Source organism: Pelodiscus sinensis, chromosome 8 (genome assembly GCF_049634645.1).
Source record: "Pelodiscus sinensis isolate JC-2024 chromosome 8, ASM4963464v1, whole genome shotgun sequence".
In the NCBI taxonomy this organism is placed as follows: Eukaryota; Metazoa; Chordata; order Testudines; family Trionychidae; genus Pelodiscus; species Pelodiscus sinensis.
In genome coordinates, this window is record NC_134718.1 from 29,209,028 (window position 1) to 29,235,835 (window position 26,808).

The 26,808-nt window shown below is 43.5% G+C and overlaps 1 protein-coding gene across 2 annotated transcripts; it reads left to right on the forward strand.

Annotated features, from left to right (window-relative positions):
- The first annotated feature begins 195 nt into the window (after positions 1-195).
- FAM241B (family with sequence similarity 241 member B) lies at positions 196-25,528 on the forward strand. 2 transcript variants are annotated; one of them, XM_075934943.1, is made up of 3 exons: positions 196-217; positions 19,638-19,765; positions 23,645-25,528. In XM_075934943.1, exons 2-3 carry the CDS (start codon positions 19,673-19,675, stop codon positions 23,897-23,899), a joined length of 348 nt encoding a protein of 115 aa, XP_075791058.1. In that variant the 5' UTR covers positions 196-217; positions 19,638-19,672; the 3' UTR covers positions 23,900-25,528. The 2 variants fall into 2 exon arrangements, with proteins under 2 accessions (XP_075791058.1, XP_006121587.2); XM_006121525.3 differs by lacking the exon at positions 196-217 and adding an exon at positions 17,505-17,776.
- Positions 25,529-26,808: the final 1,280 nt, after the last annotated feature.

Below are 26,808 nucleotides of genomic sequence, written 5' to 3' on the forward strand. Positions count from 1 at the left end.
TGTTCCTTCTAAGCTTGCCTTCACAGGTGATTAATCAGCCCCGCCCAGCCAGAGGCTCAGGGCTCCCTGCAGGGAGCTGACTAGCTGGGTGGGGCCGATTAATCACCTGTGAAGCTGTGCTGCCCTCAGTTTAGAGGGAACACTGGACCCAACTACTACTCATGGTTTTGAAAATCTGTTCTCCTGTTTCCCTTTGATATAGCCTCTCAATTGTCAGGTAATCATATTCTGTACAGAGTTTGCTATCAAGCTATTTTCTGAATTTGTTCTTAGTTATAACTTTTATTGCTGTTGTCCACAATTTGATCCCATCTACACACTTGTAATTAGCAATTCTTCAGTTCTGTTTTAACTCCATTTTATACCTTCAGTTCATGCCATCTGTTTGAACCCATAATCCTTTAGTGAAATAGTTTAATGGAATTTATCTTCACTATGCTTGTCAGAATATCACACCCCTCAATCAGCTATTGTCTTTTCTAACACATAGAAATGTAGCTTTCCCACTTTCTACAAAACACCACAACCCAAACCCTCTATAACATGGGTTCCCAAACTGGGGGGCATGAAGAAATTCCAGGGAGGGTGTGAGGCAACTCAGTCTCCCCTCTCCTCTCCCCCTCCCCCCCGCTTCAAGTTTTGCTCCCTGGTCAGTTCCTTTTTTTTTTTTTTTTGGCTCAACAAGTTTTGCTGTTGGGGGGGAGGTGGCGTGAGGGTTTTTCAAAAATCAAAAAGGGGGTGTGATGCTGAAAAGTATGGGAACCACTGCTCTACAATATCTTTGCTGCTCATTGGGTTTTTAATTTAAAATATTTACACCATTGCCTGTGTGGTATGGAGACACCTGCATGGTCATGAAATTCCCCCTTCTCTTTCCAAAAGAAACAGACTGGAACTGGAGAAAAAAAAATCTCTGCCTGCTAGTTACCAATCTATCATCCATAAATGCTTCTGAAAACAAGAAGTGTCAGATCCAGCTGGTCAGCAACTGCAGATAGAGTGAGATGGGGACCCTACCTCTGATTTTGCTCAATCCTTTTGCTTGGTCAGCAAACAGTTTGTTTTAAATACGGAGATCTCATGTACATGGGCCAGAAGAAGATTAATTAAACAGGTGTTTTAAGCCCAGAACTGGAAAATTCACTGATAACGTTTCTCACTGATAGTTACAACCACTCTGTTGTATCCACCTGGAGAGTGTGTTTGGGTACGAGTAACATGCGGAGAGGGGAACAAAAGACTTGCTCTTCTTTGAGAAGAAGTAAGGATTAGTTTCTTTGTTTTGTATTCCACCTCAGGAACCAGACTAGGTTTCAGGTTTGCAGTGCTGTGAGACAAGAAGGAATGAGAGGAATATAAAGAAAAAGAAAAGAAAAAGCTTGTTTTCTTGTGGGTGGAGGAAAGGGGTTTGTGGAATAATGGAGCAGCGTACTCTATACCGGGGTGGGGAACCTGAGGCCCAGGGGCAGATATGGCCCCCAGCTTGCCTGGATCCGGCCCCCAAGACTCAGGGCTCCCTTTCCTGCATTGGAAAGCCTGTGCTGGTGCTCCATCCCAGCCTCCACAATACCCCTAAGGGGCTGGAGCACACAAAATCTACTAGCTTGGGTCCCGCTAGGCGCTGGTGTGTGAGGGGAATGCGGGGAGTGTCTTTCTCCTTCTCAGTAGGGGGCCACGACGGTGACGGGTTTTTTTTTGTTTTGTTTTGTTTTGTTTTGTTTTTGCTTCTCACTTATGTGCGTCCCCTGACTGATTTTTCTGTGAAACTCTAGACACTGGAGAAGTGAGCTGAAATCTTGGATCGGAGAAGGATTTGGGAACTCCGAACTGAAACAGCTGTAGTCTTTGTTCCATGTCAAGGAAGGGATGCATTGACTGGAGCAGTGTGGGTGAAGCTTCCCCAGTGCTTACTCAATGACCAGACTTTGGCTTTAAGATGTGAACCATGTTTGAGGGGGGTGACTGGAAGCTGTACATCAGGAATCTCCAAAAGATTTCTAGCGGACTCAGCACATTCTGCCAGGAGGACTTGTCCCATGCTGGAGCGGGGCTCCTACAGCCGGTTGTAGTTGTCAACATGTGCTTTTCCCCACAGGTTTGGCCATCTTGCTGGCTGATGTGGACCATGTATGGGTGGGATAACCTGTGCCTCCTATATGCACAGCAGTACTAGTCCAGAGCAGTGCATTGTGAGTATGGCTGGTGCCTGCAACACAGATGTGAAGGGTATGAGATGTCTCTTGGTGCTCTCTTATTGGTCCTCATGCACACCTACATAGGATGAGCACAGTCTGTCCCTCCCTCCTGTTTTAGGGTCTGATCTGGGAATGAGATTTTCAAGAATAGACCCTTATGCCTGAACAGAGCCCCATTGACAGTAATGGTTCTTGTCTTTCCATATGTCCTTATGGGGTCCTGCTTGTAGATACCTTTGCAAGGTTGGAGCCTTGGCCATACTTTCAACTTCTCATTTTCTGGAGAACCACATTCAGGCTCAAACACAAGAAATTAAAACAAAAGGACCTTCAACTTTAACATGCCTGGAATGGCTCCTTTAATAATAACTAATGAATTATTTAGCATCTATTGTTTATCTAGTACTTTTCATCAGTTGATCTCAAAAGGCTTTACACAGGAGGTCAGGATCATTATTTCCATTTTTACAAATGAGGAAACTGAGGTGCAGGGAGGTGTATTGACTTGCCCCAAATCACTCAGCATGCTGATGAGAGAGGAGGTGGGTGTAAAATAATCCTCCTAAGCAGTATGTGATTGAGATATTAATGGAATCTTCGCAGATGGGCTATAAACTGACTGTGTAGATCTCTGTATGTAAGTTAAAGAATTACCACATTAGTTTGATAAAGCTATTGGGGATATTAATGGAAAATTTATAGGAAAGCCAGAGGCACTCATATGAAGAGCTGGCTTCATTAGCTAGGATCTTTCCTTCCCAAATCTATTCAAGCAAGCACCTAACAGAGACATCATAAATGAACTATAGCTGTGCATCACATTGGCAAGGTAAGAGAAACTGACATGCTTTTTCCTGTTAGCTGTCAAAGAGCTGTATTTCTCTCCCTTTACTTTGAATGTTTCTTCCTATAGCCTGAAGGCATGAAAATGAAGTAGCTGGTGTTCTCCCACCTCAAAGTTGTATGAAGTGACAAACATGAACAGTGACAAATCCTCAAAAGTAGTTGGGGACTCTTGGAAATTAATAAATCCTTACATGTTAATATTTTAGCAATTTACTGACCTCACGGGGATATTAAAGAGTAATTAATTTGTATTCAACCACATATTATATTATTTATTTAGCAGATTTTCAAAGTATCCTAAGCCAGTTAGGTTTCTAAATCTCATTGACATTCAGTGGGAGTTGAACACATGATTTTTTAGTCTCTTTTGAAAATGATGAATTTTAACCCATTAACAAATTAGCATACAAGTGAGTGCCCGGGGGGGAAGAGAGGGGGGAGAGAAAGGGATATAGTTGAATGTACACTCAAGTCACTTCTTTATTGAGCTCAGCTTTGAAGATAGAGGAAGTTTTGCCCCTTTTTAGCCTGCAGATCTTTTCAACGTAAAAACTAAACCAGGCGAAGAAAATGCCACTTTGAGAAATGTAACTTTTTAAAAGGCATGTAAAACATGATCTGAGGAAGTGGGTCTGGCCCACGAAAGCTCATCATCTAATAAACCATCTTGTTAGTCTTTAAAGTGCTACATTGTCCTGCATTTTAGTTCACTGAGGTCTTCGTGCAGCATGGCTGAAGTTAACATCTTAAGGTTGTTTTTTTTTTTAAAGTAGTCAAGATTCCAGTTTCTAATAGATTTTTGTCAGCTTTCTGTCAGATTTTCGTGGCTTCACTGAGACAGACTGAGACAAAACAGAGCTTTCACAGTTTGCATAGTCTGACCTTACAAGTTAAACCTTTCCTGCAACTGCATCTCATCCTTTTCTACCCAGAAAATTCCTGAAACCTTTCTCAGGGTGTGTATCACTCAGCCACTATGTGGTGGTGATAAATTGCATTTACTGTGAACATCTGATGGTCTCACTTGTGCTATGGCCAATAATCTATATCTACCAGGTTTAATTGTAGAATTATTTTCTCAGCAACTGGTTCAGTTGATTGCCATTATAACAGTAACAACAGCAGCTGGGGGAAGGAGGGGAAGAAGAAAGCCGAAGAAATGTTCCCTCTCTCCTCCAATGTGTGTAACAAATTACAACAGCCTGAGGCACAGAATGGACAACAAACTCTTCTAGATTAGTGACACTTTCAAATCAATTTTTTTGTGAGCTATTGGGACTAGAATTGGAGAATTTATATAATTATACAGAGGAGATTTCTAGCTTCCCAGTGGGACATAAGACAATTTTATCAGGAGTCACAGAAAAGCTATTTTAAGGTAAGATTTAGAGGATTTAAAAATTTGTTGGGCCTGATTTTGATCTCACTTAAATCACTGTGGATAGAGAGTAACTTGATAGAAGTCCCATGGCTAGATTATTGGGGTCAGCAAATCCCAGCTCAGCATAGAACCAAGGAAAAGGGAGCCAGTGGTGGCTATATGCCTGTTTCCTGGGAGAGCCTCCCATCATGAACTGTGTTATGCTAATTGTTGTGTAAGCTTGTGAACCCTCTGTTCCAAGGCCACGAGGGCAGGGAAGTAGTTTGTGTTAGAGCAGTAGAAAGCATGAATGTTTACGTGGTAGTTAGGGGAGACTGGAACTGGGGTGCAGGAGCCTTGTGCCAAAATGGCCTTTGCATCCGACAGTCTGAAAGTGTGTGTGTGTCAGGAGGCCTTTATGCTTAACAGTATTTCTATAGAAGCTAAAAAAACCCCAACCCCAAACCCTCATACAAACAAGTCAAGAAAAGGTTGATTTAAACCTTAATGTGAGGCAGCCGGCTCAGTGTCTGACCTTGTGGCTCTGGTAATGATTTAACTCCCTGAACGAGACATTCGTAAACCTGTCAGGGGTGAGGTCCTTACTCCCTGTCACTGTGCAACTCCAGCCAAACACTTTAACTAAGGGGGAGGAATAGAGGGGGAAACCTTTAGCTTGCGGACATTTTCTCTGTCCTCAGGGTCCCCCACCTGGCCTCCCTTCAGCCATCTGCTCTGGCTGGCTGGTTCTATTGATCAAATTCCACTCAATAGCCCATCTCTCTGGCTAGACTGGGCAAAGCCAAGGTTTTAACCTCCCTCCTTATTAATGATTCCGGAGGGACTGCTGACTTTAAATTTATCACTACTCCTTTAAAAATAAAGGGGAATTTATCTCCTCTCTCCCTCCCTTTTCTCCTTCTGTTTCTTTCTTAGAGCACTGGTATTTCATCATTCTAACCATTGACTTCCAAACACTCCCCCATCCCTTTTCTTTTGGTTATTTGGGGTCTCCCCCACCTTCGCTTGGGGGATTGATGATTGTTCCATTAGTGCTAGTGACATATATATTTTCCTGTTATTTCCTGAGATTGTATCTTTTCCTTTTCCCCTTCCCTCCTCGTCGCTAGCCTCCTGAATGGTATGTAAATGGCAGTCTGATCGGCATCTCTCCAATTCTGCCAGCTCTCAGCCCACAATAAAGCTGATCCATAACCTCCAAAGCACCAGGAAATGTCTTTTGAAATGGCTTTCTTAAGAGATGGAATTCTGATGGTCACACATGCAAACTTTGACACACAGAACAGTAGACAGAAAACAATATTTTAAATTGTGCCACCACTGAATTAGAGTTGGGGGTCTCAGTAGTGGAAAATTATGGGGTTCAGTTTACACAACAGCCCTAAATATTAGATGCTTGTGCCAACATGGGCACCCACATGACTTGATATGGTCTCCTCAAACATTACCTGAAAAGGGAATCCAAAGAGGATGGAGCTTGGTGTTCTTAGTGGTGACAGGTGAAGGACCACGGAGCAATGGTCTCAAGTTGCAGTCGGGGAGGTCTAGTTTGAGCATTAGGAAAAACTATTTCACTAGGAAAGTGGTGAAGCACTGCAATGGGTTTCCTTAGGAGATGAGAGAATCTGGATCCTTAGAGCTCTTTAAGGCCAGGCTTGACAAAGCTCTGGCTGGGATGATTTAGTTGGGGTTGGTCCTGCTTTAAGCGGGAGTTGGACTAGATGGCCTCCCGAGACCTCGTCCAACCCTAATCTTCTATGATTCTATGAACCTAATCACCAGTAACATGGCCTGAAACAGAGAATAATGTATTGTTTTTGATGCACAGCTCCTCCATATGTCAAGTTCCTTCCAAGTTCAAAAAGCACCACGGTTATCCACAGCTTGCCAAATGATTAATCATTCAATATGGTATTCATCTCATATTATTCCTACATATAGAACTATGCCCCACCCTCTAGAAGGTGTAATTGTAAGATTTGGGTATACTGCTGAATTTTCACAAAAGGTTTTCAAACTGAACCTTGATGGCAGGCTCACAGGGACTGGAAGAAAACTCACTCCTCTAGGGATAAAGGTAGCCATCCTGCAGCAAAAAAACTTCAAGACCAGATTTCAAAGAGAAACTGCTGAGCTACAGTTCATCTGCAAGTTTGACACCATCAGCTCAGGATTAAACAAAGACTGTGAATGGTTAGCTGAGCTACAGTTCATCTGCAAGTTTGACACCATCAGCTCAGGATTAAACAAAGACTGTGAATGGTTAGCTGAGCTACAGTTCATCTGCAAGTTTGACACCATCAGCTCAGGATTAAACAAAGACTGTGAATGGTTAGCTAACTACAAAAGCAGCTTCTCCTCTCTTGGTATTCACACCTCCAGATCAGCTGCTAGAAGTGGGCCTTATCCTCCCTGATTGAATTTACCTCATTATCTCTAGCCTGATTCTGGCCTGCATATTTATACCTGCCTCTGGATATTTCCACTACATGCATCTGATGAAGTGGGTCTTTGCCCATGAAAGCTTATGCTCCAATACATCGGTTAATCTATAAGGTGCTACAGGACTCCTTGTTGCTCCTGTAGGGATAGTTGATGGTACAAGACAGAACTCCTCACCTCTAAGCTCTATTGTTCCCTTCATCCTGTAGCAAACCTTAGGACTTCTTTACTTTCAGCATTTTAAGGGGATCCCTGCAACTTATTACCAGAAAAGCTGTCAGGTTGATTCAAGAGAACTTGGCATAGGGAAGTGAGTCTTGCTAGTTTCACAGTTCTGAGAGAACGGTAAGCTCATGGTCATAGAACTTTTGTGAGCATGGGTTGAGGTTCAAGAATGTTGGTCTACATGGAACCAAAGCTGATTTTAAGTACTTTGTGATTTGAGTAAAACCATTTAGCAGAACTCTAATAACTGATTTTTTTTCCTGTTATGCTCATTGATGATGTATCCCTCTGTGATTTTTTTTAATCTCTGAAATCATGTTTGTTAGAAACTTTCAGCTGAGTGGGTATCTAGTGTTTTATTTACTCATTTACAATATAAAGCCAATGGGTTGAGTTTGCCATGGAGATGGAGCCAAACCCAAACTCTGGATAAAAAACACTCTGAAAAGGGGGGAAGTTTAGATAAATGTTTAGCTCCTGTCTGAAATCTTGTCTCTGTTGAAGTCAGTGGGAACTCTGTGAGAGGGGTTTGCTCTCTAGCCTTTGTGGCTTGCCTCCGTCTCTAATTATCAGTAATACCATGTTCATGGCACTTGTGAACCAAAACGGAGCCACAAACTCCCAGCTTGGCAGAATCAAACCTTTCCTACAGCAATGCAGTTTTGCAATGGGTAAGGGAAATACAGTGCAATTGGAGATATTGTGGTCACTTTTACAATATTAAGGGGTTTTCTTTTAACTTGGGAAATGTATTACTTCAGTTGTCCTTGCATTCTGACCATCTGCCTTGAAACACCAAAAGCCAAGTTAGCAGTATTGGCACGTGAACTTCTGTTAGTGAGCTCCTTATGGGGGATTCTCTATGAGGAAGGGCAGTCTTGGGTACCTTCCCGGTCTATCCATCTCACCTTACCACCTGCCATCGGGGCTTTTCCACTTCTCATCACCGCAACTCTCCCTCCTGATGGAGTTTCCACAGCTGGGGTATCAGAAACTGATATAAACCAGGGTCGTCTGGCCCCAAATATCTACGCATAAGAAATAGCTCTGAAAGGTGGAATTTATAAAGAAAAATGCTGGGAACGCTGTTCACCATAGTCCTGTTCCTGTGGTCATGGTGCTATATGTTCTATACAGTTCTGTATTGAATGCTGTTGTCCCTCACAAGCATGTCTAGCCAGCCAGTCCTAGGTTATGTTCAGCTATAATGCAGCCATGACATTTTTGGGGGAAGTGGATAAAAGAAGAAACCCAAGCCAGAGAGAAAACTATGGGATGGAGCACTGAATGGGCACTGTGTAGAACCAGTGCATGCTGGTGAGTGGTCTCAGCTTCCTGCTGGATGATGTGTCAGACATGTCTATAGAATGTGGCAGCTAATTGCGACTGAAAGGGAATCAGGAGGATCTCAGCTCCGGGAAGGGAGGTGTGCCCTAAAGGGACTAGCCTAGCTAGCTAGTTTCTAACCTTTTGACCCTGGAGATGCTGTTTGGGACTCTAAGATCATTCATTGGGTTGGAAAAGAATCTTTATCCTCCCCCCTTCACCCATTTTCTTCTGTTCCATCTCCACCCCCTAGCCCCTGCCCTTCACGGAGAAACCCCATTCAGTCATTCCGGGAGAGGAGAGTTCAATTAGCTCAGTCAATCGTCAGTAGAAGAAAGACACAAAGGGGCACAATGTGTGGGCCTCACCCAGGCCTGCGATGGCTTTGAAGCTGTGATTTGCTCACCCTGGGCAGAACCAAACGAATGCTAATTCACCTGCAGCTCACAGGGGGAGGCTAGGCGGGGGCTGCTGTGGGGGAGTTCTCTCAGGCTGTGGATGGTTGAACAGGCTGGCTGAATCTGACAGAGCAAATAGAAAGGATATCTTATGTGTCTCTGAACGGAGACCCCAGAATCTCATTACTTTCTTTTCCCCTCCTTCCCCCTCCCCCCCCCCCCCGCACCTCCTCCCTGCCGTCTGGCCCCAGCTTCATTTAGGGTGACTGATGAAAGATATAATCCCTTCTCCTTTTCATTCCTCTGTGCTGGTGAAAGGGAAGCAGTCTGCAGCCAAACAAGAGAGGCAGTAGAGAGAAAGCAGTGACTGATGAGGGTGTGCACTGCCACTACTCCTGCAGGCCTTGGCCATTGGTGGGTAATGTCCCATTTTAAGGCATTTCTGCCTCAAAGATCTGTCGAGAGAATGGTCCAGATTCCTTGGGCTGGCCTAGCTGAATTTAGCTTTTTCCTCCTGAATACTTCCCTGTTTCTGAGGTGTGCTGGGGATTGATCAGGATATATTAGAGGAACCTACTAGTTGCTGTAATTGTACCCAGCTGCCCATGGCCCCAAAGAGCTGTTACAGCATCTGGGAATTGGCAGGGCAATGGAATTCCTTGACCATCCTCTCTTTCTCCTGGATGTGCCTTCTGGGTTGAATCTGGGGAATACCTAGGAGTCACTGTGGCAACTGTACTACCATGAGCGGATTGACCCATGTAAGAAGAATACTCTTGGGGCTGGGTCTGTGAAATTTCTGGGAATTTTGCACTACTGGACAGTTAAAAAATAACTGAAGTGGGACTTGGACTTGGCGTGGTCTCTCTCGGGGGCATAGTTGGCCAAAGCTACTGTCCAGGCAACACATCTTCTCTACCCAGGTCAAAAAAGAAAATTTGCTTTGAAGTACTTTTTTGTTCTTATTGGGCCTTTCAAAAAAAGACTGGATTTGAAGACATCCCAGGGCTAGTTGCATCTGTCTTAGACTCATACAGGTAGCAATATTTTAATAATACTTTGGACAGCAACTTTAGTGAGGGCGTGTCAGATATTTTACCAGTAGTAAGTAACCCTAGCAACACTCCTATGGTTGGAGGGAGAGTATTACTACTCTCAGTTTTTAGATGAAGTTAAATCATACAAAGCAAAGTCACATAGCCAGGAGTTGGACCTAGAACTCCTGACTCCTAGTCCCATGTTCTCACTAGGGTCCCTCCCTATTTTCTACAGCATTTAATTATCTAATTAACAGTAGGAATTAAACTTTTTTGGAGCTTTAATGAGTAACTTCTGTGCTGAGGAAAAGTTTTAGTTACCTCACATTTAAGCATACATCTATAGATAATCCGCATGTTTTAAATTTTTTTTGGTACTTTGGCTTATTTTCAGAGATAATTGTGCTTACATAAGGGCTTTTCTTCCCTGACAGTCCAAGTTCTCCCTGCAAGGGAATATAATATTGAACCTGTCACATGACATCTGCCTTTGAGCCTGCTGATACCTTGTATTGCCAGTAGAGCCTGGGCAAGCTGCAGGATGGCTGGTCCCCTCTATAATTTGATGCTGAAGAAGGAACATAAAAAAGATGATCAGAGAAAGAAGAGCTGAAGAAAAACTTCCAAGAATAATAATGCCAGAGAGCAGATAAACCCAGCCTATGTGCATCACCTACTTTGGCTGGCTTTCTTTGCTTGTTCTGCTTTTTAAAATAGCTTTTGTGACCTAGGATTTGTTACACTCACCAGGATGTATTTTGCATATTCCGCTGGAGTTTATGGGTATAATTAGGGGCTGACTAGAGAGGGGGGAGACCTGTCTTTGTGGCTTTGCAGCATAAACAGTTGCCCTTTGTCAGAAGTGGGCTAAGAAGTTTGCAGAGGATGAAGAAAATAGGATTAATGTTAATTTCAGGCTTCTCCATATTGTTTGGGTCATGTGGCCACTGCATAGATGTGGAAGCTGGAAATGTCAAGTTTCACATCTCTGACTGGAATTCACGTGTCCATGGCTCTCTTGATGCTTTTGTTGATTGTACTGGGCAATGCTCATTCAGGAAGGTGTTTCTTTCAGTTTGCTCTGGCTGTGCTATAATGTATCCTGTAACAACCTAGCATCAGCACCACATTTAGGTTGGTTCCTGAAAGTTGCTTTTATCAGGGGCGTCATGTTTGCTCAGAGCAGAGAACAAACATGCTGCTGCATTCGGAACAAGAAGCAAGTAACCAAAATCATATTCTGCCCATCTTACATTCATTGCACTGGCTTTAAGTGTAGATTGATTTTAAATGGGTGTTTAAAGTCCGTACTGGAGAATGCCCATCTCTCTGACCTCTTTGAGCCTCATCCTGAGAGGAACTGACACCACCTACTTTTCAGGGCTCAGACTATCTCTTCTCATGTTACCAGGAGGGTCCAGGGAATGTGTAATTCATAAGCTAACACTCCTTCCCACTTTTACATACCATCTTAAAACTGTGACCTTCCCCCCAGTGAGACTCTTGTGAGCCTTTTTTATCTGCATCCACCCCACTCTGCCCTTTTCCTGTGTGTCACTGCTTGTTTTTGAGAGTAACAGTAGGACATGTCTTTATATTGAATTATTGAGCAGCACCCAAGTGCCTGGCTGTGATCCATGCTGAAAACAGAAACAGTCAAGATCTAGGCTGAAAACAGATATTTCCATGGTTGTTATGAATACATTTCTCAGTGGCAGGGAGACAGTGATCCTCCCTCTTCACAAGAAAAAGAATATCTTTTTGGAATCAAATGAAGACGAGCAGGAAGTTTATGTGAAAAAGTGCTGAGATTCTTAAATTTGGGACAGGATGGTCACATTAGTTATTAGTCTACAGCAGCCTAGAAATTTCAGTGTGAGAAGCCAATATTTTTTTCCCAATAGTATGAAAATTTTTCTTAGGAACTTTTTTTTTTAAGCGTGACCCCAGCATCTGTCTGGCCTTAATCGAGTGTCATTGCAGCCGGCGGTTCCTTGCTATGGCCTGTTTTTCTCTCTACTGGAACGTTGCCCACATTGTTTCTGTGCTACGTGGACACGGCAGATCCCCTGCCTCCCCAGACTTGGGTTTGGAGAATGCTTCCCCACCTCTTCTCCCTCCCCACACACACTCTCCAAGTTGCATGGCCTATTAGGGAGCCCCTTTGTGATGTAATTGGATTTCTCCCCTTGTTAGTTTGCAATGAAAATGTCATCTATATCGCGGAGGCACTCATTCATCTCAAATTAAATTCAGTCATCTCTTTGGTGAGCTGTGAAACTATTCACTCTGCAACAGGCAGCTGCATCTGGAGGATTCCCTGACAATACCCCACGCTTCTGTCTGAGCGTAGCTTCCCCAGTCCTGTAGGGCTGGCTTGCTCCCTACAGGGGAGTACTCTGTTTCCTGAAATCTGCAGATCCACCCCACATTTATAACCAGGTACTCGCATCCTGGACATACACACACACACTCAAAAGATTTAGAGGGATAGCTATGTTGGTATGTAACTAGGGAAAAAAATGGTCTTGCAGCACCTTAGACTAACAAAAAATGTTGATGGTATTATGAGCTTTCGTGAGCACAACACACAAAATAGAGAGGTGTCTCCATCTACACTTTCAAAAGTGGCTACTGATTCTATGTGTCCAACAAGAGGCACCTTGAACCTGCTCAAAAGAAGGATCCAAACTCAGTCCATTTTGAAAATGTCAGCCACAATACACTGATTAGTTTACAATCAGGGCAGTACATATTTAAAATTAAGGCTGTTGGTGGCTGACTACAAGATGTGATTAATAATTCAGAATTTTATTAGGCTTTTAGGGAATTTTATATCATGTAAAGATAAATTATTGTGACTTCCAGCCACATTAGTTGGAGCAAAATTACCAAAACAATCTGCAGGGATTGTTAAGGATGATTGGAAATAGCTTTTATGATACAAAGCCATGAAATTATTTCATATTTTTTCTCAGATACCTTGCTCTAACGTCACCTTCTAACCACCTTTTGTTATGTGCTCTATTTACCAGGAAACAAAGAGCCAACTATCTTTTACTAAGGACGTCCATGCACAGCTAAACTTTTTGGAATAGACAAAATATAGTAGATTAAATCTGATTTTCATGAAATTGTACATATGCATCTATCTGGGTAATGAGTAAGGAAAAATTTGCCTCTCATTTGTGACATTAATTTTATATAATTTTATTCCTCATTAACCAAATCAATAGACTGGAACTGAATTCTAAAAGCAGTATGATTGCCCTCTGGTGGTCAAATTACTAGTCATAATTTTTCATGCAATTTTTCATACCTGTTGAGTATGGGGGAAAGTTTGATTTAAATTTCAAAGCTATTTACTTTAATTCACATCCTATTACGACCAAATGCTAATCGAAGAGGCCATAGTTGCTTGTTTTCTACTATCAAATGATCACTACAATTTTAACAATTATCTTTTTCCTTAAAAAATACTCATTAATTAAACAACTATTCATATATATAACAAATATATGATATAACAAAGTTTATCATATAAACTTTAGTTACTAAGATGCATTGTAATGAAAAAGCAACACCAAACCAAAGTCTGTATTTTAGATTTAATTGATAATGGGGTAGAGGGAAACTCTGGAAGAATAAATAGGAATCTCTGTTAGTTGAAATGTATGGAGTTTTCTCTCTCTTACCCTAAGGGATAAATGGGCTCCAAACCAGTATGGCATTAGTATACAACACAGCTATCTAGCGGGATAGTTTGGACATTCTGAACCTTTTAAAATGTCCTCATTTTTCAATCACTAGGCTGATTAGCTGAGTGCTTTTTACTGGTTGGTTGGTTTGTTTTATTCTTTTGAGGTTAGTCTTGGACATGGTCATATGTAGTCTGGCTGAGATTTTATTTTTATTTCTCATAGACTCATAGACTTTAAGGTCAGAAGGGACCATTATGATCATCTAGTCTGACCCCCTGCACAGCGCAGGCCACAGAATCTCGCCCACCCCTCTTAGAATAATCCTTTCACCTATGTCTCAGATATTGAAGCCTTAAAATACTTTGAAGGCCCCAACATGCGGAGAGTCCTTCAGCTGTGATCTGTGCCCAATGCTACAGAGGAAGGCGAAAAACCTCCAGGGCCTCTGCCAATCTACCCTGGAGGAAAATTCCTTCCTGACCCCAAATATGGCGATCAGCTAAACCCTGAGCATGTGGGTAAGACTCACCAGCCAGACACCCAGAAAGTTCCCTATAATGAATGGTCAATTAGTTACCAAGATCATGTTATTTCATCCAACCATCCCCTTATCATAGAATCATAGAACTGGAAGAGACCTCAGAAGGTCGTCAAGTCCAGCCCTCCGCTCTAGGCAGGACCAATCCCATCTAAATCAACCCGGCCAGGGTTTTGTCAAGCCGAGACTTAAACACCTCTAGGGATGGAGACTCCACTACTTCCCTAGGTAACCCATTCCAATGCTTCACTACCCTCCTAGTAAAATAGTTTTTCCTAATATCCAATCTGGACCTCTCCCACCACAACTTGAGACCATTGCTCCTTGTTCTGCCATCTGTCACTACTGAGAACAGCCTCTCTCCATCCTCTTTGGAACCTCCCTTCAGGAAGTTGAAGGCTGCTATCAAGTCCCCCCTTACTCTTCGCTTCTGCAGACTAAACAGACCCAAGTCCCTCAGCCTCTCCTCGTAGGTCATATGCTCCAGACCCCTAATCATTTTGGTTGCCCTCCGCTGGACCCTCTCCAATGCGTCCACATCCTTTTTGTAGTGGGGGGCCCAGAACTGGACACAGTACTCCAGATGTGGCCTCACCAAAGCCGAATAAAGGGGAATAATGACATCTCTGGATCTGCTGGCAATGCTCCTCTTAATGCATCCTAATATGCCATTAGCCTTCTTGGCTACAAGGGCACACTGTTGACTCATATCTAGCTTCTCATCCACTGTAACCCCCAGGTCCTTTTCTGCAGAACTACTACTTAACTGGTTGGTCCCCAGCCTGTAACTATGCTTGGGATTCTTCCATCCCAAGTGCAGGACTCTACACTTGTCTTTGTTGAATCTCATGAGATTTCTAGTGGCCCAATCCTCCAATTTGTCTAAGTCACTCTGGACCCTATCTCTGCCCTTAAGCGTATCTACCTCTCCCCCTAGCTTAGTGTCATCTGCAAACTTGCTGAGGGTGCAATCTATCCCCTCATCCAGGTCATTAATAAAGATATTGAACAAAACCGGTCCTAGAACCGAACCTTGGGGTACTCCACTAGAAACCGACCGCCATCCTGACATCGAGCCATTGATCACTACCCGCTGGGCCTGGCCTTCTAGCCATCTTTCTATCCATCTTACCGTCCATTTATCCAATCCGCATTCCCTTAACTTGCTGGCAAGAATATTGTGGGAGACCGTATCAAAAGCCTTGCTAAAGTCAAGGTATAATTTCAATTCTCTTGTAATGATAGAAGCAGAGTAAGACTAATTTAAAGTGGAAAAGAAAATTATTATTTCAGTTTAGCATTAACTGGGCAGAGGACAACTGTTTCCAATACTAAAAGAAGTGTAATCCTCCTGTCCCTCCAATGTGTGTTCCAAGCATGTGTTTACTGAGGCATATACAGGTCAGATTCAGTAATGTTTTTACTGTAAACAGAGAGAAGGATTTTAACTAGAACCTGTCTATTCCTGCTACTGCTGATCCCATAGCTGAATTTATTATGTCCTTTTTTATGGCACATTGTCACTCCTGTTGCTATATATGTGCAGAGCACTGGTCATAGGACTTGGTAATGCTTTGTTGTGAGTTTGTGTACACAGAATATTGTAATGCTGTGTGAATCTATGTTGCTTTTCCCTCCCTTGTTATCTCTCTGCGAGCCAAAATTTCAAAAAATAGCTGCCCATGATCTGTTGTTTGCACATGACATTTTGAAAATTCAAGCTGATCTATCAAAAGTTTATGGGTCCTCCCAGTATCACAAAAGGCTAAACTGAACTGGCTTGAACACTGTGTGGAACAAACTGGTTAAAACTCTCTCAAAATGTTTTTCATCACTTTTACTCAGGGCTAATATGATCACATTAAGCTACTACAAAGTTGTCAGCATGCTTTATCTGGCCATTATAGACAAAACCTGAAGTATGTGTGGGGCTTGGAGCACAAACAGAGATTGCAAACTTTTATCTTTCATATACTTGCAGCTAAGAGTTAAAGCCAAACCCAAAGGGATTTCCAGAAGTCTGCAACATTGTTTGATTTTAAAAGTATGTGAAATGTTTGAGCTAAATGCCTGACAATGTTTCTTTGAGGATTTTTTTTATTTCTGAAGGAGTAAGGGAACAGATTAATGTTGTGGCCCTAAACTCCAAACTAGCTTTCCCCACTTTGCTTTTGTTTTTTGTTTGTTAGAGAAGAAGGCAGCAATCTGTTAAGAGGATGAGCCCCATCACTTGAGCTCACAATGGGGACCCCCCATCGAAGAAGGTCTATTTCTGTCTATTTCTCTGTTTTTCTGTAGTGAACAGGGTACAAGCAAAAGGAGAGGAACTTAGGACATGAATAGGATCACTCACCACCCCATCTTTCTGTCCATGTCATATGGACCCTCCCATTGCTTTCAACTAAGCTGATGCTAAAGAGCTGTAAATAGATCCAGAGTGACAAAACAGAACCCATCCTTATGCAAATAAACATGTCCCATTTAAAGTGTCCTGGTCTAGAAAATGAACTGTTACTGTGAATTCTACACAGGGTAATTTGGACTGAGGAGAAATGAAGTGCCTTTACAAAGCAAAATTTATGTCAGGGGACCTGACTCTGGTAGGACCTGGTAATGCCCTCATGGTGTTTTAAAGCATTATGTTTCTGTGGGGACAGAATTAACCACATTGCTAAACTGTGGTTAGTTAGTTAATGCCTATTATGCCCACTGGCACGTAGGGCAGCAATGAAGGTTCTCCATTTTTGTTTGTCTTTGGCCATTTTCTCCAGTGTGTCCCAGTTGTAGTTCACTCTCTTCATATCTGCCCCAGAGAGGACTTAGGAAGGCCATTGCACAAAGTTGTAGGAGATTTTGAGCCAGAAAGTTACAGCGCTGTAAAGTGCCAGTGTAGACAGCCTTGATCACAAGCCCTACCCTAACTTAAGCCTATAAGCTGGTCCTGAACCCTGATGATTTGGCCTAAAATTCAATCCCTTCCCCAGCCCATGAGTTTGTCCTAGTTTGAGGCACTCGAGCTACCCAGCAGATTGGGCTTTTGGGATGTGAGAAAGAGCTTTGTGACAGGCTGGACAGTCAAACAGACTTGGAGAGAAGTGGTGAGTGTTTCAGATTGTATAACCTGGGGCGCATTGCCCCTCATTTCCTTCCCACCTTCTCCTTGTGCCACGCCGACATTTCAGATGCATCAGGGTTAGGAGGGTTTCTAACCATCCCTTTAAAAAAAAAAGCCTCAATTTGCATTATAGGCTTTAAAGATTCAGGTCAAATCTGAATTTTTCACCCTGTGCTTTGAGCATCCCTAGTTCTAATAGCCTGGAAGCCACAACTGCCAAATGTTAGAAACTAGATTCCTGGGATACCTGTTGTGTTTGTCAGTTTCCTCAGCTGAGTTATAGATTTGATTGGGTTATAGGGTTGCTTCGAGTGGCTGCAGAGAATCCTGCTGTGAGCGACCATGCGGGCCACGGAGAGGAGTGCAGCGTAGCCTGCCAGCCGGTTCGGAGAACTGCACTTTACTGTGGTGCCTGAAGAGGGGTTTGCTCAGCTCCGGAGAGCCTCTGGCTAGGAGAGAGGCTGCCTGCTCACTCTCCTCGCTCAACTTCCTGTGATGTCAGGCTGGAGGAAGTAGCAGTGTGGGGACAAGTCTCTCGGAGTGTAGGAGTAGAGAGAGAGAGTCTCACCGAGGTGAGTAAGCGGTTTCTGACCGTCGGTAGGAAATCTGCTCAGGAAGCAGCACAGCCTCTTTTGCTCCCCCCCTCCCCTGCTTCTTGCAAAATATCAAAATTCTGTCAAGAAACATGAGGCAGACAACCAGAATTTCCAAGTTCCGTGCATACTTGGATAATACCGGGCTCCTGCTCTGGCTAATCAAAACCACGTACTTGACTCAGAGGACTCTGCTAGTGCTTTGTCATAGGAGCAGCATGTTCTTGTATCTGTGCATTTATCAGCCCTCCCGGGAATGGGAGACACTGGTTTTCAAATGCCTATGGCAACCTGGGCTACAGGCCATTCTGAGCCTGCTGTGGTAGAGGGGACACACACACCCAGCTGACTTCCTCCTAAACAGACAGAGTCCGATGCATTGTGCACTGGGGTGGGAAGGCATAGCTGCTATGTTGGATGTCATTCATCCCCAGGCACTAGATGGAAATTTCTAACCATCCCTTTAAAAAAAATAAAAGCCTCAATTTGCATTATAGGCTTTAAAGATTCAGGTCAAATCTGAATTTTTCACCCTGTGCTTTGAGCATCCCTAGTTCTAATAGCCTGGAAGCCACAACTGCCAAATGTTAGAAACTAGATTCCTGGGATACCTGTTGTGTTTGTCAGTTTCCTCAGCTGAGTTATAGATTTGATTGGTCATACCAATTTTTAATTCTTACCACCAGAAACATATACAGATTGAACCTCGCTAATCCAGCACTATCTGTGGTCCAGCATGATTTTAGCTAGCAGGATGTTCACTTATCACGGGTGTGGCCAAATTTCCCCACAGTCAAATAAAGTTCGTTTACAGGCTCTCAGTGTTCTATGCTATTATTTAGTTCTAATTTACCCCAAATGTCTTCTAAGAGCCCAGTAAGCAGTGGAAGTGTTGGTAATGCTGCTAGACAAAACTGACCTCCAGTGGTCCAGCAAATTTTCTGCTTTGGCACTCGTCAGGTTCCAAAGATGCTGGGTTAGAGAGGTTCAACCTGTATTTGTTAAATCTCAACTAAAAATATTCTTCTGTGTAGCACTCTCCTGGGTGTTTTTTCTAAGGTTCTGCTTCTTAGAGATTTGCTGTTACAAGGGTAAAAACCTTATTTTAGAACCTTGTTTAACTCATAAGACAGCTGACTTAACTGCAGTTTCTAAAACTATGTTCATATGACACTCTCAGTAATTTTTACAGTTTTTTTGAAGGTTTTTGAAATACTTTTTCATGGCTACAGAATTCCCAGAAGAAGGTATCTTTTTCATTTTCTGAAGGTGGAATTTTTACCGTGTCCGTATTACCGTTATTAATAGATAAACAAGCAATATAGACACATTTATGTCTTCCCACTCCCCAAGAGGCTAGATCATGGCATACGCTGCTACCTTTGGTATGGTGTAAAGTGCAGCTGCATCACCCCAGGGTGTGTGCGAGGAAGAATGTGGCACGGTGTTTCTGTCTTCTCTGTGTGCACCTTCCTTAGGATGGAGCAGATTGTACATACCTGTTTCACTGGCCCTGCTCTGCAGGCTAGCAAGGAAAGTGAGTTGCACCATCCATGACCCCCACCTGCTCCCACCAACCCCTTGTCTTCTGTCTTTGCTCCCAGGTAGGCAGCAGAAATGGGTGGTTCCTACACTTGCTAGAGGCCTCTTGTAGGATATCCTTGTGCAGTCATGCAAAGAGTGGGGGAGGTTTGCTGTATGTCCATCATTGCCTGCGCTCATAGTATGGCCCAAGATGTTTAACTGGTTCTCCCTGAGCCTCTCTTGCCTCCTGAATCAATGCGAAGTGGCTAATAATGCGCAGCAGGGAACTACGTATCCTTTCTCTTATGTGTTATAGGTGTAACAAGGTGGGTATACCGTGTAACCCTAAGGATGGTTCGGATTTTGGCCAATGGAGATATTGTACAGGATGATGACCCCCGAGTGAGAGCAAATGCTCAGCATCGGGAGAACATCTCCAGGCAGGTAAGGAAAGAGAAAACCGTAAGACATGTGGTGTATTTTTGTAATTGCTTAGATTTTTTTGCTGAAGTAAAGGGACGTGCATCTTGATTTCCATCTTCAATAGATGCTTCATAATTAAAATTCCCATTAAACTGTGTGCGTGTGCAGCTGCACAGCAATCTGGTAGCTGAAGCACATCTCACGGGGCTGGAAGTGTGGCTCACAGCTGGGCCCTCCTGCCGGAACCCGCAGCAGCTTCTCTTTTGTGCTATCGAAAACGTCAATCCACAGGGCAAGGTAAGGAGAGAGAGGAGCCAGGTTGCCATTTAGGTAGGGCATGGGGATGGCTGTTTATGGCCCTGGCGTGGGACACATGGAGCTGCCTATTGAGAGAGTGGTCCTGCTACTGGGAGCAGCCTCCAAGGGTTACTAGTGCAGAAATGAGCCTGTAGGAACCTGACCTGGCAGGAAGCTGTGGCATGGGGGGAGGGATAAACTCTGCTGCCACCACTGCTGGTGCAGGAGTGCTGGGTTAGTAAATGGCAACTCCTTCCCAGGCACCCCAGTGTGGGAGGCAGGAGCTCTTGGGAGGGTATGGCAGGGAGCTCCTTCCAGGCCTGAGACTCCTGGGAAGGGGTGGCTATAGAAACTTATGGTAGGAAAATTAGAAGTCATGGCTTGGGCAGTGGGTGAAGCTGCTGCTTGGGGAGGCTAGCTCCCCAGCCTGTGGCCCTGCCCATATTCCCCTCCCACTTTGCCCAGGCCCTGCCCCTTCCTACTGTCTCTCTCTTTTGTTCCCCGACTTTCTGCTTACCCCTTCCAGCCAAATCCCTAAACACAAATGTAGCAAATCACACTTGAAAACAACACTCTTCTTTCCAAAGAAGATAGAGCATGTTTCCACTGCTTGACCGATTGTGAAGACTGGCCATGCAGAAGGTGCCTATAGAAAAGCACTACATTTAGGAATAAAAACATGTCAGTCACAGGTTTTTGGATATACTCTGAAGTTGGTTAGAGATTTATTTGCAAAAACTTTGTAGTAAGAGCAAGTCAGCTGTCCTGCTGAATACTGCCTTAAATATTATGGAATACATGATGCATCCCTTCTCTGTTTTACATTTTCTTCATCAGCATTTCTAAGCTGATTTTATATTTTATATGTAGTTTTAAGCCTTTAAAAAGTAATAATTCCCGATTAATACATATGTAACACATTGAAACAAAGACACTATTTTAAGTTAATCAGAGCAGTTTAGTGTATTCATAGAAAAGTTCATTGCATTTAGAAAAAGGGAACACACAATTTATTTTGTGTGATCTCCATAACAATAGACATATTTATGAAATGTCACAATATGTGATTGTGTTAAAATATGTATATTTTATATCTGACTAAAGTGCAGGTTTTGGTGGAGGGTTCTCTTTAAACCTAGTTCATCAAATAATCAGAACTAAAGAAAGGGCAACTCATTTGTCCAGCAATCTGGAAGAAAAGGGGTATTGTCCCTTTAAGGGTTCTCAAAAGGAGAAAGAGTACAGCAGCAGGAATGGACAGAAAGGACAGGAAGACTTTGGAAGCAATTGTTTGTACAACAGTAATTAAAATCACAACATGTATTTTAGATAAGGGTGTCTTTTGAAGAGTATTTAAAAAACTATATGCCTGAAGATCGAAGCCTTTAAGGCTGAAGCTGAATATTGAGATTGTGCATCTGAAAATCTATGCAAGGATATTTTTTTAGAGATGTGATTTTTATAATCTTCAGCAACAAACTAATTAAATGTTTAAAGCAAAGTTTAAGCTAAGATCCTGTAGACATTGTACACTATTGCACGACTTCCAGAGGGGTAGCTGTGTTAGTCTGTTTCAGCAAAAACAACGAGGAATCCTGTGGCACCTTAAAGAATAACAGATTTATTTGGTTCAGAGGATAGCCATATTAGTCTGTAACTGGAAAAACTTAAACAACGAATAATCCAGCAGCACCTTAGAGACTGACAAAACATGTAGATGGTATCATGAGCTTTCATGGGCACAACACTTCTTTAGCTGAGTGATTTATTTGGGCCCATGAACACTTATGCCCAAGTACATCTATTAGTTTTTAAGGTGCCACAGGACTCGTGGTGTTTAAAGCACAACTGCCTTTTTGACAGTAAATTCAGAAACTGTCAGTATATATGTTCAGGTTACAACATGCCTGTTAAATGGCTTTGTTACCACTTAATGGCTCTTTCACAGGTTCAATGTTAAGTAAATAGGTCTGGCAAGCTGGAAGACTTTTCACTTTTAAGATAATTGATCCACTCCTGGGAAAGACTCTTACCAGGCTGCGACAGCTAGCTGGCGGTGCGTGCAGAGTCAGAATAGGGATAGGAAGAGCAGAGAGGTTGAGCACTAAGACCCAGGGAAGGCATTGCTTCCCGTTGCTTCATATCTGCTGCCCATGGCTTCTGGTTTCCAACATGTGTGTTTCTTAACTCTGAAACTGTTGAAAGTTAATGGGCTCTCAACCACTGTGATGTGTGCCCACATGTCCCATATGCATGCATAATGCTAACATGTTGCTTTAAAAATGGCTTGCACTATTCAATGCAATATAGTGTAAGAAGATTTTTTTTTAAAGTCTAAGATTGCCCAAGGACAAAAATGTAGCTCTCACTGGAGTTTGAAACTTGCTCACAACAAAGAAAATGTAGAGGGATCATTTGTTCAGAGGGCTAAGCAAGACAGAATTGGGAGAAGGGAGCACATCACATTTTACAGCAAAATACTGGAAAAACTATTGGGGTAGGCATGAGAAATGACCAGTGCTGGTGCGGACGCAGTATTTGGGTAGGAATCTGAATTCACATTAAGAGCCCAACCACCCTTGACTAAGGGAAAACATACAGGAGGGGAAAAGATGCCGCACATCATGGTGCGCTGTGACTGCTTGGCTCTATAATGTGGGCCTGGAGATGGAATGACTACGGACGCCAGGGATCTGCAGGACACAGAGACTTAAGCTCTCTAATTCCCAGATGTCAGTTCAGGGCCAGTTCCTGGGGTGGGTGATCACAGTAATTGCTTTGGGTGCCAACTTCCAGAGGGGACAGTGCTTCTGTGCTGCTCTTTGCTGTTTGTTTGGCTGCTCACAGGTCACAGAACATGTGTTCTGTCATGGCCAACAAAATGCCTGTGGCAATTCCTACATTAGTTGCCCTTCTGCCAGCCCTCTTGGAATCAGCACCTCTAAACATGGCTGTGGGGGAATTTTGTTTCCATTTGCTTGCCTACTGAAGTGGTGCTTGTAAGTCCCTTTGAGGGCAGTGGTAATGTGCTGGGGGAGCTAGTGCTGATTTGAACAGCATTGACTACAGCTTGGATTTTAGAAATCTGGTAGTAGTGGAGCATGCTCCTTGGCTCTACCTTCTCCTCCTCTTGCACACCCCTTTCTTCTTCAGTTCCATAAATCCCCAGCTACGCAGAGTGTGTAAAGGCTTCATGTTCTTAGGCAAGGAGCTGCTGTTCCTAGCTGTTTCCGCCTACCTGGGCTTCCCTGCATCTGCCTGTGAGTGTGTGTGTGTGTGTGGTGTGGCTCAAGGGATTTACGTATAGGGTGGTGAGTGAAATTATGTACTGTGAGGTGTAGCCTGAAAGATGCCAGTCCCTGTAATAGACCCAACTTGCTGTTCTTCTCTCCCCACAATTTCTGCATAAAAGCCACGCAGTTCCTAAGAAATGTTTGTGAAAGGTGGGGCAGTCAGTTGTGGTGACCTCGGGATGACATTTTACTCTGAATTAAACAAACAGGAACATTTCTGAGAGTTTGCCTGGTTCTTTCCTTCCGCTCCCACTTCTTCTGTGAGTCTGATTCAACAGGCTGAATTCCTTCTCTCTCATTATGTTTGCAGGAGTTTTTCAACGTGGTGCCTAATGCAGGCCATGCTCCACCGCAGCAGCGAGCTGCCAGGCCCGGGGGGCGCTCTCCATTTTCCGAACTGAACCAACAGCTAGTGAACATGGGATTTCCCCTCTGGAACCTCGGTAACCACGTGGTGGAGCCAGTGATGTCCATTCTGCTGCTTTTCCTCCTCATGATGGTGGGCGTGCGGGGGCTTCTGTTGGTGGGCCTTATCTACGTGGTCTCACACCTCAGTCAGCGGTGACAATGTCCTCTTACAGGCCACCACGGCTACCTGCTCGGTGACGATTTCCTTGGCAGGCGTGTGTGTGTTTGTGAGTGAGTGTGTGTGTGGGGGGGGGGTACACGTGTGCACAGGGGCATAGCTGTATATTCTGAAAGTGTCCGTATGTACCATTGCAGGGGAATTGAAGTGAGGCTTTTTTTTTTCCCACATTAAGCTGCTCTGTTTTAGGGTTGTCCAAGCGAGACCTGGCTTGCCCTGGAGCTTCCATCCCCAGCTAGAGAAGTCACGCTAGAAGTCCAGCCATAGAAAGGGTCTGGCATGTCATGTTGTGTCATCCAGCACTAACGAGATCCAGTGTCTCGCCCTGAGGGGACCTGACCTGGGAGCTTCATTTTCATCTGCAGGTGTGAAGGGCAGGAGGGGTCTCCAAGGAGCGATGAAACAAACATGATGTGAGACAATTTGAAAACGGCTTGGAGAAGGCAGGGTTTGCCATGCAAATTAGTGATTTGATCTTAGAGGTGTATTAGAAGGGAAATGTCAGTTAAAAGAAGAAGAAATATTGATGGGCTTGACTGACAGCACGTCTTAAACGCATGGGACTGGAGGGCTATAATAAGGGCCTGAAGGGGGTTGTTAAAATAAAAAGTGGAGAGACCAGAAAGGAGCTTGAAGAAGATTAAAACAGGGAAGAAGAAAAGTGTCTGTAAAACAGATGATGCCACCTATGATTTCGTCTTGCCTGGGTTGTCAGGGATATTTGTGTTTGAACAAGAACTTGCTCCCTTTCTTCTGCTGTGTGGGACTATTGTCACTGCAGGTGATATCTTTGCCCTTCTGCAATGGAAATGATTCCAGCATTCAGAACCAGGGGAAGTTGGACTTGGAAATGTGTGGCTGGAGGAACCAATTTTTAAACAATAGACATGGATAATTTGCAAAAGTGGAAATGAAACACATCTGCTAAAAGATCATATTAGAGAGGGGTTGTTTTTGGTGTGGTGTATTTTAAAGCCTTCTTCAATCCTTTGTTAAGGCTAAGAAACAGAAGAACTTTCCCCTGGATGAGCTGAGAATGAGTGGGCAATATTTCTCCTCCATCTGATAAATAGGATTGGGCCCCAACAAAAACAGCAGATCCAGACTTGGGAAGTTCACATCCCATCTGGATCCATATTTCAGGTCTATTTGTCATTATAGTGGGCCAAACCACACCCACAAATTTGCAGGGAGTATTTAAATTCTGTGAAGTTTGGATTCAGATCTAGATACAGTTTTGAATTCTGACTTGGGACCATATTGGCTTATAACAGCTTTATTCTTAGTGATTTCGCGCACACGTGTGTGTATGTATGTGTTGGAGAGGAGGAGCCTTGCTGAACACTTGTGTAGCGTGCATGGACAGAGTGGTTCTTGTTTTTGTTCAATAAGCAGAGTGAAGGAAATTGCGCATCACAAATTGACTGTAAATTTCAGCCTTCCCCTGTGGAGGGTAATAATGCCAAGAGCAACACCTCAGGTTCTCCTCTGGTTCCTGTGATAATGAGAACCTTCTGCTGAAACAACAAGGAGAAAAAACTGAAACATGACATTTTATAATAAAATTGAAGTTGTTCTGTGACTCTGGTACATAAACTTCTTTCCAAACTTCCTGTTCTCTGATTTTTTTGTTTGCTCTTGGGCCTGTGGTGAGCATGCCAGAGCTGGTGAAAGTTGGTGATAGTTTCCCAAGCAGGGCCCCTACAAATGCTAAATACTAGGAAGTCTGGGAAGACACAGCAATGGTTTTACCAGTTAACTGATTAAATGCAACCCTAGAAATGAACTGACTAGCTTAAGTGATTGGAATAGTGAGCCTGTCACGCCAATGGAGTCTAAGAATCTCACAGGCTCGCTTTATAGGGCTGGGCTGATATTTCGAAAGGCTGCTGCTTTTAAGATGAGAGTCTCAGCCCCCCGCCCTTCTAAAACTGATGCCCTCTTTAATTGCAGAGTTCTGGCATTAACTGAAATTTGTTACCTTCTGATGGTCATTTGGTGGCTTATAAAACATGATGCGATGATCTCAGCTTAGTTCCTAATGAAAAACTGTCTACATTCAGCATACATGTCAATTGCTATAAGAGTTTCATGTAGAGGGCAAGGACTGAATGGCATTCTGGGACTAAACCATGCACCCCTGTGGAGAATCCCTCCAAAGCTAACCCAAGGAGGCATATTAGCAGGTTAATGCTGGGTTGTGGGTTTTGCATGGAGAGTGGGCTAATTTGGGAAGCCAGGTTGTTATATTGTGTAGAGATGGCAGAGGCTGACTGGCTTCCAGAACCCCCTTGAACCAAAGCCAGTCTCCCTGGTGGAAAACCAACATAAGGGACTAATCCCATGGGATTTCTTCCTGTCTGCATCACCAGCTCTTCCTCCATAGGAAGGCAGAGCCTCTGAGAGGGACTCTGACAGAGATGGGACTTCAACGCTGGCGGCCTCCCATTGTGAGCTCGAGTGACGGAACTAATCCTGTTAGTAAATCGTGCCTGCTTGTTCCACAGAAGAGAAGCTTCTTGTGAAAAGAAACAATAAGGGTGAGCATAAGGGATTTGGGTGCTTCTACAACAGACGTGTTAATCACTAGACCTAATCTCCTAAACGACTGTGTTCTTGTGTCAGGTTGAATTTGAAGCCTGAATGCTCAGAGTGAGTTTGAGGGCTTGTGCAGTGGGCTCCATTCAGTCAGGAACTTAATGTATCCGAAAAACTGATGAATTAAAAAGAATTCAACCCTGTTAATACCTGCTCCAGCCTGGTTGCTCTTACTGTTTTTTTGTTACTGTTCCATAGCAGCTCCAGTCCTAAGCTCCTCACAATACTCAGCTGCTGTGTTATTCTTAATGTAAGGTCTCTTCTACCTCAATAGGCATCAAGGGTGTGTT